The sequence below is a fragment of the Xiphophorus maculatus genome, chromosome 14 (assembly GCF_002775205.1).
Source record: "Xiphophorus maculatus strain JP 163 A chromosome 14, X_maculatus-5.0-male, whole genome shotgun sequence".
Classification (NCBI taxonomy): domain Eukaryota; kingdom Metazoa; phylum Chordata; class Actinopteri; order Cyprinodontiformes; family Poeciliidae; genus Xiphophorus; species Xiphophorus maculatus.
Window position 1 is genome coordinate 12889837 of NC_036456.1, and position 13191 is coordinate 12903027.

At 39.3% G+C, this 13191-nt stretch overlaps 2 protein-coding genes across 2 annotated transcripts; one reads left to right on the top strand and one right to left on the bottom strand.

Moving 5' to 3' along the window:
- Positions 1–1830: 1830 nt before the first annotated feature.
- LOC102226759 (nuclear factor 7, ovary-like) lies at positions 1831–8044 on the top strand. The gene is made up of 10 exons (XM_005804808.2): positions 1831–1937; positions 2413–2466; positions 2719–2864; positions 3754–3852; positions 4459–4593; positions 4701–4820; positions 4930–5058; positions 5525–5603; positions 5719–5745; positions 5845–8044. Exons 2-10 carry the CDS (start codon positions 2415–2417, stop codon positions 6456–6458), a joined length of 1401 nt encoding a protein of 466 aa, XP_005804865.2. The 5' UTR covers positions 1831–1937; positions 2413–2414; the 3' UTR covers positions 6459–8044.
- Positions 8045–8058: 14 nt separating this feature from the next.
- On the bottom strand, positions 8059–13091 carry LOC111611257 (CD209 antigen-like protein C). The gene is made up of 6 exons (XM_023347163.1): positions 12867–13091; positions 11602–11703; positions 11110–11229; positions 10815–10975; positions 9505–9629; positions 8059–8268 (listed from the first exon to the last, which is right to left on the bottom strand). The coding sequence occupies exons 1-6, from the start codon at positions 12934–12936 to the stop codon at positions 8151–8153; spliced, it is 696 nt and encodes a 231-aa protein (XP_023202931.1). The 5' UTR covers positions 12937–13091; the 3' UTR covers positions 8059–8150.
- Between the last annotated feature and the right edge of the window lie 100 nt (positions 13092–13191).

The following is a 13191-nucleotide window of genomic DNA, read 5'->3' on the forward strand; positions in this document are numbered from 1 at the left end:
AGCAGCTTTTAAGTCTTTTAACGCATCTGTTATCCGTAGAGATTGGCAAAAAGAGGCTCACAGTATTTTTTTTTTTCTTTAATGAACAGTTTTGATCATTCTCAGACATGGTTGTTTTTTTTTTGTTTGTTTTTTTCAGATTATAAATCTGGTTTCTGAGATCAGGTAGGTTTCATAGCCATAAAAATTAAAACAAGGAAAAGAGTAAAACATATTTTAGATGTGCTCCAATAAGAAAATATGCAAATCCTGAACTGCGACTAGACGGAAATCCACTGAGAAACATAAAAAATGACAATGAGTCTGATTTATATTCTCTTAATAACTCATTTATTAATTCAATAAAGTACAATTCTCTTTGTTACAGCTGTTTGACTCACGTTTATTAGTATATTAATATAACATTTAGTGTTCAAAGTGTTTAGAAGTGAATGAATAGAACCAGCTTCCTCTACTGTTTGCAATATCTCCTCCATCTTGTTTTTAAAGAACTGACTTGTATTCATGGTTCCTTGCAAAAGCATCTTTTTTATCTCTATGATTTCAATTTATTTTACAGATTTTTGTCAAACAGACCAACACAAAGTAGCAGAGATTCTGAAGAAGGCTGATTTCTTTACCTGTTTTTTTTTGTTTTTGTTTTTTTGCAAAAAAGATTAAGTTGAGTCCGATTGGAAGGAGAACATCAGTTTCAGTTCTTGCCACAGATTGTCCATCCCTTCAGGTCCGACCTGATTCTTTGTCCCTGTTGATATTTCCTTCAGTTGCAAAACCGTCTTCTCTCTTATTTGTCATTTTTATTTACTGTAAGTTCCTTAAAATCTAAAACAGTGAACTGTTTGCGGGAGAAGGAGCAGCAGCTGCCGTACATACGTGTATTTAATCCTGCTGCGTTTTATGCAATAAATAATCCTAACTGAAAGTAAAACTAATGAAACTAATGAAGCTAATCAGCTAAACAAGTCGAGGAGTCGAGGTGTTGCTTCATTTGCCATTGTGTGCAATCTGGCGTTTTGTTCACAAAATATTTATATTTATACTCAACAATTAATTCTAACACTAATCTTCATCTTGGATGAAAATAAACAGAAAGCATGTTTAAGCCTTTAAATTGCATCCAACCTTTTTTGAGAGAGCATAAATAGCATGTGAAGGAATTTTCTTCATCTTAAAGAGTAAATTTTTAGTAATTTACAGATTTGTTATGCAATTTATTAACATATTGTTTAAACTTATTTATAAGAATCTTACCATGCCTATAAATGTTTTAAATTCCCTCTTTGATATTTCTTGTAAGTAGAAGCGTTGCCATTTGCTCTGATCTAATATGAAATCTAGAAAAGTAGGTGTAATTCACCAAGCCATAAGGGACACAGATATTTAAGGAAATGCCTGTCGATGTAAATGTTTGCTTGCATAATGTGAGGTGAGATTTTATAGTTTTTTTTGCTCTTTGTCCTGCAGTTTGCTCCTGAGGCCGAATCAGGCCTTCTGTTTCTGTTTATACTGACATTCAGGTCTTTTAATGGCAGAAAGGGCAAATAATTTCTATCCTGGTGCAAGCCTGTTTCAGGCAGGCTATATATTTTAGGAATCATCTGTTCATCACATGACATTTAGTGCCATTATGATGATTCATTTAAGCCCTCACAGAGCCCGGTTGACCCCTGCTCTCATTCCTCTTGCTGCTGGGTTTACAGTTTACAGTAACTTCAGCCTGAAACCTCGGCCATTTGCGTCACTCTGACTGATTGCTGGCTTTATGGCAGCAGTAAAACATCACTCCTCCTGATGTTCCCAGAATGAGTCTGCTGTGAGGCTGGGGGGTGGAGGAAACTTCCTTCTTCCAGTGTTCAATAAAAAGCTTGGACGAGCAGCGTTACCTGTCCACTTCTCTCGACCATCAGAGCTGCAGCAACGCTCCGACAACACAACAGGTAATCAACTACAAATACATCGATCCTCTGTTTATCTGTGGTATCACCCAGGTGTTACAGTTTGGGTTTAAAATGTGTATTTCAACTATTCTAATTATTTATGAATGACTATTATTATTATTATTATTATTATTATTATTATTATTATTATTATTATTTTATTATTTTACTTTCACGTTGATGGGAAAAAAATCATCAGAAAATCTAAAGTAATATGAACTACAATAAATAAATAAGATTCATATTTACTAGTATTTTTTCAGCTTTTTCCTTTCATTTAATTATTCTTCTAATTTTTTATATATAATATAAAATAATATATAATATAAAATAATATATATAATAATTTCATTTCATTTCAAATTTCATTTCATATATATATATATATATAATTTTCTAATTTAAAAAACGAAATTCAGTTTTGTTTATTTTTTTGTCCTTTTTTCCAAGTTTTCACGTGTTTCTTTCTCCACAGCCATGAATAAGGAAGAAGGCGCGGAGTTAAAAACTATCCTAAAGCGCAGCAAACGTACGTTGCTTTTATTACTATCCTTAAACTATCAGAATTAATCTCTGACATTTTTCTTTCTAAAAAAAACAAACAAAAAAAAACAAACCTACATTTTCCTGGTGACATTACGTGGAAAATTGAAGGCTCACAGATACCAAGAATTTTAGATTTTTTTAAAAAAGTTGATAATAGTCAGACTTTCCCCCCATGTTTCTGTGTTTAGTTGTTGAAAACACATTTTGTTAACACCGAGGATCATTTCCCCTGTAGGCGTCAGCCTGCTGCTGGACGATGGGAGTGGCACCGCCACCCAGAGCAGCTCCATCGGGGCAGTTCGCTGGAAGTTGCCCGAGGAGAGCGTCCAGCCCCACAGTTCTGCCCCCACCGTCCACGCTAACCACAACAAGAGCTCGCAGGTAAGTTTATTTTCCTCCTGCTCTTCTTCTAATGATTCCAAGTGTTTTGCTTGAAATGTTTAGTTTTGTTTACAGCAGCTCCCAACCCACTGGGGACAAGGGTGTTAGAAAACGGGTGGATGTTTACGGCGGTGTAGCTATTTGTGTTCGGGCCTCCGAACCACAAGGGGGCATCCAAGAGCAACATCCTACAACACAATGCAAGTCAGGTTTATAAACTTGGCATAGCAGCAAAGTGGTAATATCTGATAGTACAATTCCTCTAATCGGTGTTTATTGATCGGTTATTGATGAGAAGTGCGTGTGATTTGAGTGAGAATCATGTAACACTTGGTAGCTTTTAGTTCTACGCTATGACGTAGGGTTATGTCTGGTGGTATCAAGATCAGGCCGAAATGTATTGATAAAGCTCATTAACAAATAGATAGACGTCTCTGCATTTAGATGCTTCCTGACATTAAATAATATTAAACACATTTTCACCTCATTTGGATTGACCCAATTTGGCAGAACAATTTGGCGGTGTTTTAATTGGTAAAGTAATATTTAAGTACGCAGTTGCTATATCAAAGGTTCTATTTCTAGAGTGTAGCGGGTCACGTAATGTGTTTGCTTAGTTTTTTTTTAGTTGTCTAGTTCCTGAACGTGGGTTGACACGTGGTCAGTGTGTTTCAGAAGCCAGAAATAGAACAGAAACAGACGAGAAACTGGATTCTGACGGGAAACATCAGAGGCTACAGAGTGACCCCAAGTTCAATAAGTTAGAAAAAAAAAATCAGCCAGTGGCTAGAAGAAGAAATAGTTGATGAAACATGATAAATCTGCTGAAACATTTTGCCCTCTGCTGTATTTCCTTCTTTTAAAACTCAGTTTGTGTCTTGTCTTGCAGCAACACGTTCGCCAGGGCAGCTTGAAGGACCTGCGCAGCCTGGAGGAGTGTGTCCAGTTTATTAATCACTGGAAGGAGCAAGTGGACCAAGTGTGCAAGGTAGAACCGCAGGGACATCAACGTGTCCTTTTGTTGCGTTTATTCAGAGGAAAGTACCCAGAATGCTTCTAAACACAACAAACAAAACAGAACATTTCTGATTGGAAAAGGTTTTTCAGACACATTCCTTAACGATGTCAAATATTTACAGCAAATTTAACTTTGTGGGGGTTGTTCGTCAACTTTAAAGCAGATTAGGATAATACTTTTGAATGATAATTATGTAACAAAATCAGAGTATGAGCCAAACACACGTAGAGACACATAGTCATGTGTATTTTCTGCTGTATGATATTTTATCTGTGGGCAATTTGATCATTAGCATGTCCTTCATATGTCAGGGTGCATTGATCTGGATAAATGTTGAAACGTGTGTTCATTCTTCAAGCATGATCAGGACAGGTGGGGGGCGGCTGCTGATAGGTCAGATTTATGCTTATGAATGCATTTACAGCCTGAGTGTGTGACCTTTCAGACTGCTGTGTAAAAAAAAGTCAATTCACTGCATTTATTACCACTTGGATCACATGAACAGTGACAAGTTCTGATAATCTTCTGATTTACGAATCCGTTTTACAAACAGTTTCTGTCTGTGTTGTGATTTAGCATGGTGGCACCGATCCAGGGGAGGGAACCAGCAAGGCGGAGGCCCAGAGATCCGACCGGCGCACCGAGCGCAGCCTGGAGGAGAGCAGAAAGCTGATCCTGGAGTGGGCCGATGAGCTCCGCCATGTTGACAAGGTGAGCTCTCACACCCCAAATTCCTAGACTGAGGGTGGTAAAAGCAGCTGAACAACATCAAACTATCACATGCACATGTTTTTTTTTAACTACTCTTGCATCTGCAGCTTCTAAAGGAGACCCCACGGAAATCTGTCAGTCAAAAGAAAGGACCTAAAGAGGAGCCCAAAGAGGAGGGACAAACGCGGATCATAGAGTGGGCAAAGGAGCTGCAGAAAGCGACCGAGGTGAGACGTTACGACACGTGACGCAGCCTTCACAAAGTAGAAAAAGTAGAAAATTGTAGTTTTTGTCATTAATAAAACCCAAGCTGAAATGATCCATTTGCGCTTGCAGAGCTGCGGCGTGCCGAGCGAGGAGCTGGGCAAAGTGCTGCGCCTGCTGGGCATCAAGAAGAAACGACTTTACAAGCTGCTGCCTCTGCTGGAGTTCATCACCTGGTCTCTGCTCAAGGAAGACAACACGGTGAGAAACCTCGCTCTATGCAACATTCCTATTCATTTATATAAAACATTCCACTGGATGTTGTAGAATAGCCATAAATTAAAAAAAAAAAAAATCCAACCACCTCATATAAGTGCCCATGTGAAGTGAGCATGGTGCCATTTGGCTGTAAAACAGTTTTACGCAACATGATGCCTGAGTGAACCCTGCTCTCGGTGTGCGTGTGGAACAGCCATAAATGGTTTTTACTGACCCTGATCCGCTGCTGCGTTGATAACCTACAACAGTCTCAGATAACAAATTATAAGCATTCAGCTGATTATCTAGCTTTGATTTCAAAAGAAATTGCTGAAATTTGCTGAAAATTGCTGTATTCGGGTAAAATCTGTAGAAATAGATGGTGTTTGTTGCCTCTTATGTTGAGCACTTCACATGTTTTTCTTTGAAAACATTTAAAGATATATTTTCTTATCTTTCTCTTTTCCAGGCAATGGTTTCCCAGATCTGGTTGCTGGCGAAGCAAAGGACCTGGAAAGCAGGACTACCCAGATACATCCCAAACTCAGGTGTGCTGATATGGGTTTTTTTTATTCAAATTGAAAAATACTATTAATATATTGCTAATTTATACGTCTAATTTGTGAGCAGTTTGTAATATCTTGTCCTCATGTCTGTTTTCAGTCTGGAGCTGGATCTGCAGCGCAGCAGGTAACTTCGTTTTTGCTTCTCTCCATCATCTAATATAAAAGCAAATTTAGTCAAGATTGCGGTCCTGGATACTTAATCCTTTTCATTTTTCCCCGACAGCCGACGTGATTCTCGACCCCATGACCAACCACCCCTGGCTGCAGCTTTCAGACGACCAGCGCAGGGTGCAGGAGGGCCTGTCGGAGTCGGAGCCCCCAGAGAGCTCCCAGCGATTCGACAGCCTGCCCTGCGTGCTGGGCTGGGAGGGCTACAACAGCGGCCGCCACTACTGGGAGGTGGACATCGCCAACAACGGCTACTGGCGGGTCGGCCTGACCACCGCCAACTCCGAGCGGAAGGGCAACTTCCCCATGACCCCCAAGAAGGGCTACTATGTCCTGTGGAGAAGCACCCACAACTTCTACGCCTGCAGCAAGCCGGAGACGCCGCTGCCCGCCGCCCTCATCCCGCGGCGCCTCGGGGTTTACTTAGACTACGATGAAGGCCAGATCTCCTTCTACAACGCCGAGACCAAATCCCACATCTACACCTTCACAGGGAGCTTCGGGGGCAAGCTGTACCCTCTGTTCGCACCCATGGACGGCCGCACGCTCATGACTGTCATCAAGCCGCATAAAATCTCTGGAGGCACCGGAGAACCTAAGAAGAAGGAGTTTGTGAAGAGTCCCAAGATGATTAGAAAGGTGGTGTTGGAAGACGGCACCCAGCTTTAAAAAAAAAACCCCAACAAACCCAGTCGAAAGTACTGATCTGTCATATGTTTCTTACGTCCGACTTCACTCGAACGCAGCACGAGATCACGCTGTTTGTACAGGAGAGATTCGAGTCCGTCTATGCAGTTAACACAAGGACCTTCAGTACCTCCAGGCAAATGTTTGGTCTGTTTAACGTAGAAATGCAGAAATACCATTAAACAAAACAGTTTATGATCTGCTGAGACAGTTTATGAAACCTAATAAACGTTTAAAAAAAACAACTCTTAAACTATTATAGAAAATATTTTTGACAAAATAACCTTTATTTTTACTTTGCTCAAATTTTAGATCCAGGCAACACCGCTGTAGGTTAAAGGTTTATTCTCACAGCATCTTGCGTAGGCTAAGTCTATTTTAAAAAGAAATCACAAAACAGTCGTTTTCCCTCTAAAAGTAAAGGCCTGTACGCACGAGAGGAGAGAAACTAGTTCCTTTACCTGCAGGGTGGCAAGAAGTACAACAAGTTCCTCCTGGTCAGAACATTTCATACTTCTGAAACAACTCAAGGTCAAAGTTCCTCCCGCAGAAACCTTTGAAATAGAAACAACGATCGTTTCAAGACTTTGACCGACCACACACCAGTTATCACAATGAGATAAAGGTTCTGCCCAGAAGACGGAAGAACTCCCAAACTGGATCAGTGAGAACTGAAAAATGAGATTTTACCCCCTTTTGGGAGGGAAAAAATTTCTCTGTCCTTCCAGAGTTCAGGTCTCGAAGGTGGAGTTAGAAAAAAACAAAAGAAAAATCAAGAACCAGACGCTTCGTGTTTCTCTGGTCTGTAGTGAAAGAGATTCAAATCCAGATGGGCTGCCAACCATCTCATTTATTTAAATAGATACGTTTTCAAGAGCCACATCGATTGATAGAATAGAAATATCCCACGTTCTCACAGCGAGGAAATGTAGGAAAATATAGTAAACCTTCCTGGCTGCTGATGAGCCGTCGCACATTGAGGGGGAAAATGTAGAAATAAAACAAACTTAAAACTTTTAAGTCCGTCGTTTGGACTCTGTAGCAAAAGTGGAAGACGTCTTAATTTGGGGTTTCCAAGCTTAAACCTGATCAATATTTCTCTGAACAGAGAAGCAAAGATGATCTGACCGCAAATGAAATCTGCAGGAGCAGAAGAAGATTTCTTTAAGAAGTGGTCTGATTATTTTATTTTTTATAAATGCTACCTCAATGTTACTCTCAATGTCTCTGTCAAAGTAATATCAAGGTTGAATTGTATTAAAGTTCTAATGACAATGTTTAGAAAGGTTGTGCTTGTATGCAATCACCGTATATGAATGCGTTAGTCTTTAGAACAATGTTATAAACTGAGATTCTTATAAATTGCATGACAGAAACAATGTGCAACGATAAAAAGAAACATTTATTAGGCTGAACACGTGGTTTGCTTTCTGATTCATGCACTTTAAACTGCACTTTTAGAAGAGGCTGTTGTCATAAATAATCTGATGTTGTTGCAAAAAAATCTGCATTTTTCCAGCGAACATTAAACAATTAAGCTCCACCAATAAAGTATTTCTTTCACTTTAGCTTCCTGTAGGGCTGGCTTGATCTTTTACTGGACATATAAAACTCGAGATCTCCCTCAGCTTGCAGTTTGTTACTGAAATGCAGATGAGAAGGGCGTGGAGCCGGTCAGGACTCTCTCTTGCAGGCCCAGGGTCCGAACTCCTCACAGTCTGCAGCAAACAGGGTCCCGCCTCCCCTCAGGTCTGCACAGTCCCTGTCATCGCTGTCCCACTGCACCGTCAGCCTTCAACACACACACACACACACACACACACGCGTTTATATAATGAAAATAAATCATTCACTCTTAAGAATGATTATAAATCTCTATTGAGATTGTGGTTATGGAACTATTTATATTAGCCGGATGAAAAATGAAACAGAATCTTATTTTACAACGTTCTGTGTCTGTATAATAGTGTGTCTTTATATATATATATATATTTATATATACAGTACGTACTGTATGTTTGTTATGATTTTGTAATAAAATAAACATCAATGTAAGATATTCTGTGCTTTGTGTTTTACTTTGAGACTAAGTTCAGAGTTTATTTGTTTTGGTGCCTGCAGACCAACACACATTATTATATTATATTATATTATATTATATTATATTATATTATATTATATTATATTATATTATATTATATTATATTAACTGAAAAGATCAATGGCTTCTTTTTTAATGAATAAATCAAATCTGCAGTAGCTGATGTAATGCAGTTGTTTATGTTCTTAGCGCTAATTTAAAGGGTTATTTTGTTCCTGACACAAAATAATCTTTCAGCAAAAAGTCTCCAAATTTATTGACACTCCTAACTTAAGATATTTAAAAAGCCTACCATCGTTTGCCCCTATACATATCCATGTTCAAAACGTGATAAATAACTGTGGAGAGCTCTGTATGGAGCCACTGTAATGTTAGCATTTATCCAACATGGCGTCCTTTGAGTCTTTTCTCTATTAGAAAATTAAAGCAACGTCTCTAATCCATGCAAACTTTAAGGTAAAAATGTTCATCACCAGAGTTTGAAGCGTGAATAAATGAGTGAAAGAATCAGCAAGACAATTATTTTTCCCGTTGCATTTCCAGCACTGACTTGTTTTGAATGCAACACTTCTGAAGTCATAAAAATACAGCAAGGAAACGAAACTATTGCGCTTGTGTCGGTGCTTTTCATCTACATCATGCGATGATTGTTTTTAGTTTTACGTGAATTTCATTTCTCCTTTCAGTAAAAAAAACAAAACAACTCTCCCTCTTTGTCTTTTTTGTGTACATAGGACGATTCCCTCATAGTTTTTATATAAACTAATCTCTACTGTAAACACAGTTATCTATGATTAAAATACCTTGTACTGTAAAAGTTGAAGAACTGAGCAAACCGTAAAGGGAACTTTTTGTTGTTGCTAAAATATTTTTAGATAAATATGGACCAGGTGATCTTTTTGTTTCAGCCAGAAAGTTCAGACTTACGGTAAGTGGTCCTGGACGTCCTTCCCATTCAACCACAGCCAGCGTCCTTCCTGCTGGCTGTCCGTCAGTCCCACCCACAGGAAAGGAAATTTGGTGGCATTGCACATAACTCCTTGGAGAAAATCCTATATTTCAGGCAAAAGGTAGACTTCTTAAATTTCTTTAGTCAGACAAAAATAAAAGTTAGTATATTTGACATTAATGTACAAAGACTCAGAGGTGTTTACAGAGAGAAACACAGGGAGAACTGTCCTCAACGCTGAAAAAACACTGTTGCTTTTTAAAGGTAACTTAGGCGGCGTTCACATTGCAGCCCGAAGTGACCCAATTCCGATTTTTTGTCAAATCGGATTTTTTGGCCATAGTCGTTCACATTTCCAAATGCGACCTGTAAAGTGTTCCCCAGTGTGAACCGCAGACCTGAAAGTGTCCTGCATCCCGGTAGGGGGCGCAATAACGTCACACATAGAGAGCGTGCTCAGTGTTTTGACAAACCGCCATACAAAAGAAGTAGTGCTCAGTGTTTGCGGAAGTAAACGTGGATGCTAACGATTTTGGAGCTGTTGTGCGACCGGAGCCAGCGCAGTAATAACTTAATCCTTATTATAGTCCGCCATGGTTGTTGTTTAGTGAGAATAGTGACGTTTGTCGAGTGTCAGTGACGTCCAGGTCGGATCAATGCGACCTGGACCTTACGTCACATTTGAATATTGGATATAAATCCGACCTTTGTTGTTCAGACTGTCATGAAAAGACCAGATACAGGTCGCATTACGACAAAAATAAATAAATAAATAAAAAATCGGAATTGTGTCACTTCAGGCTGCAGTATAAACGCAGCCATATTGTTTTTGGGTTCACTGTACTTGACAAATGTGACTATTCTGCGTCCTGACACAGGGGGGAGAAAAACAACAACCACGGCTGACTGTAATGAGGATTAAGTTATTAAAGTGCTGCTCCGGTCGGACAACAACTTTAAGATTGTAAGCTATGCTCCAGCATTCACGTTTACTTCTGCATACACAGAGCACTTACCTTTTTATGGCGGTTGGGTTAGGGTTAAACATTGAGGACGCTCTCTATGTGTGACGTTATTGCGCCCTCTACTGCGCATGCGGGACACTTTCAGGTCGTTTGCAGTTCACACTGGGGAACTCATACAGGTCGCATATATTTGGAAGTGTGAACGACCGCGGCATAAAAAAACAAAAAAAAAAATCCGATTTGACAAAACATCGGAATCGTGTCACTTCAGACTGCAGTGTGAACGCAGCCATCTTTGTTTTTGTCTCTCTCCTGTCAGTTACCATCTCTGCATCGTCTTTGATCACAACCAGGCTGCTGTTGTGCTCCTGGCAGAACTCGGCGCTCTCGTTCCACCGACGGTCTTCCTGGAGTCCAACTGAGAAAAAGTAGCAGTGCCACCTCCACCACAGCCAGCCTTCAGGACACAAACGGCATCTGGAGTCTTCAGGCGGCGCAGACACAAACAGAACCGCTGAAGTCAGGACAATGTCTATTATGCGGCATTTACTGTTGCATACAGATTAAAAATGCTATTGTTTTCTGAGACTTGAGCCAGATAATAAATTATAAACTCACCCTGAGTGGCCAAGTGCAGCATCATTTTCAGGTCCTGACATTCTTCTTGGCACTGCTGCAGGTTTTCTGTCTGTTTATTTCGAAAGGCTGGATCTTCTTCTTGTGCTGCTCCCCAGATGGCTGGCAGATGAGTTTATAAAACTTTAGACAACATAAACTGATATTGTGTTTACTTGTTTAATGCAGTCGCAGTAAAAGATGGAGCTCCTCAGGGTATGTATTTTGGACATCCTAAATTGTTTTATTGTTTTTTTCCTATGATTTTGAAGAAATTAAAGATTTTTATTTAGTCAAACACATTTTTCTAAAAACCTTAAGTGCTTTGATGGGAGGAAAATAAGAAATCCAAAATACCAAAAAGTATTCAACTTTAAACTATTTCACACGTTTTTCTTCATTTATTATTTGTTTTCCACCACTTTTCTAAAGAATAAAACTGGTTCAAATTTAACATTTACACACACCTGAATTCGTAGTACTCACTCTACTTACCAAATAAAACGGAGGACAAAATGATGGCGGTGATCAGAGATATTGCTGCTATAGCAACAGCCCCTCTATATGTCAGATGCAATTTCTTCCAGGATTTTGTATCTGTAACAGTAAATCTATTTTAATTCACTAAACTAAATCACAATAAACTGTAGTCTCAGATCACATAAAAGCAGACAAGTCCATTTCAAGTGTAGAAAAAAAAATGTAAGTTTATCCAACATTTTTGAAGCTATTTGGTAACTGGGAATGCTGATGAAACTTTCTGTGTCGTGTTGTTGCATGTCTTTTTTAACTGATGTTGAAGACGTTCAGATTCCAAGGTTTAGTTGTATCTTATTGTGTCAGATTAAATACGGAGATAATAAACAATTTGTGCTTTTTTTTAAAAAATGGTTTCTTGCCTTAGAAAATCCCTTCAAACCTTACTGTCTAGTTCCTCCAGGACTCATTTTCTGTTACTGAGACTGACCTTTGGGACTTGCAACGTCTTATTCCCTAACAAAGAATCTTAGGATACCAACTAGGTGTAATCTGGCTCACCTAAATTCAAAAAATGAGTCTTCATAGACTCACAGATGGCAATCCCTGGTGTGATGAACATTTATCTGTCTCTGTACAACCAGTCTGCAAGTATTTCATAATAACTCTTGTTATCTTTTCCAGATGCTTTCCTCATTTTTATTTATTTATTTTACTTCTATGAGCAGGGGGTAAGAAGAACACACTTGCTTTGAGAGAACTTACTCCGACAAATTTGTTATGGACAATTAGTACAAAAAGAAGCTGAGTTTACATCAGCACGTCCGTATTTGCACAGAGGACGTTGTTTTTTGGGGGGCTACAACTTAAAATCTTGAACATCTGCTGTGTGTTAAAGTTGAATCCACAGAATGAACATGGTGAAGTTTTTTCAACCAGAACCAAGAGAGGCTACGTAGATTAGCATGAACGCCGGGCAAACGCAGCACAGACTGGAAAAGCTGCCATCAGAAAACAATTTGATCTTTAACACGTAAGGGAAACTCATTTCATTTACCTACACATCCACATGTTTACATCTGGCAGACCTGGAGATGAGCCCACCAGAGCAATAAAAACTACATTTGGATGTTTTAAATTAGGATTACAGCTATTTTCAAATAAGTTAGGCCAGATGTGGATGCATGAAACTCAGCAACAACGAACACCAGCAATTATCTATTTCATCTTTAAATCTCCGTCTTGCTCCAGCAGAGCACATTTCCATCCATTTCACAGCTCACCTCCGCATGCTGAAGTTTTGAAATCCTCTGCAGTTCTCAGTGATCCGTCTGCGCTCTCGTTTGCAGCCATCTGTCCCTTTAGCTCGATTGTTTGACTTGTGTCGTCGTGCCCCGTGATAGCATGTTTTTCTTGAGTTGTTTTTTTTTTTTTCTTTGGTATGAGTGAACAAAAATAAAATAAACAAGTTTACATCCGAGGCAGTTTACAGAGGAAGCAACCAAAGTGTGAAAAGAAACCCAGCACTGCGAGAGGCTCTGGAGGCTGTGTAGGTGTGACATGCAGTATGTGAAGTCTGCTAAATTAGACCTGGAGAGTCTCACCACA

What these genes read in the sequence shown, in the direction of transcription:
- LOC102226759 (XM_005804808.2), top strand. Translation starts at nt 2,415, where the DNA reads ATGAATAAGGAAGAAGGCGCGGAGTTAAAAACTATCCTAAAGCGCAGC. An exon ending in AGCTGCAGAAAGCGACCGAG is followed by an intron (nt 4,821 to 4,929) that starts GTGAGACGTTAC and finishes TTGCGCTTGCAG; the next exon opens with AGCTGCGGCGTGCCGAGCGA. An exon ending in CAGATACATCCCAAACTCAG is followed by an intron (nt 5,604 to 5,718) that starts GTGTGCTGATAT and finishes GTCTGTTTTCAG; the next exon opens with TCTGGAGCTGGATCTGCAGC.
- LOC111611257 (XM_023347163.1), bottom strand. Translation starts at nt 12,936, where the DNA reads ATGGCTGCAAACGAGAGCGCAGACGGATCACTGAGAACTGCAGAGGAT. An exon ending in TTTGTCCTCCGTTTTATTTG is followed by an intron (nt 11,230 to 11,601) that starts GTAAGTAGAGTG and finishes CTCATCTGCCAG; the next exon opens with CCATCTGGGGAGCAGCACAA. An exon ending in GACGTCCAGGACCACTTACC is followed by an intron (nt 8,269 to 9,504) that starts GTAAGTCTGAAC and finishes TGTGTGTTGAAG; the next exon opens with GCTGACGGTGCAGTGGGACA.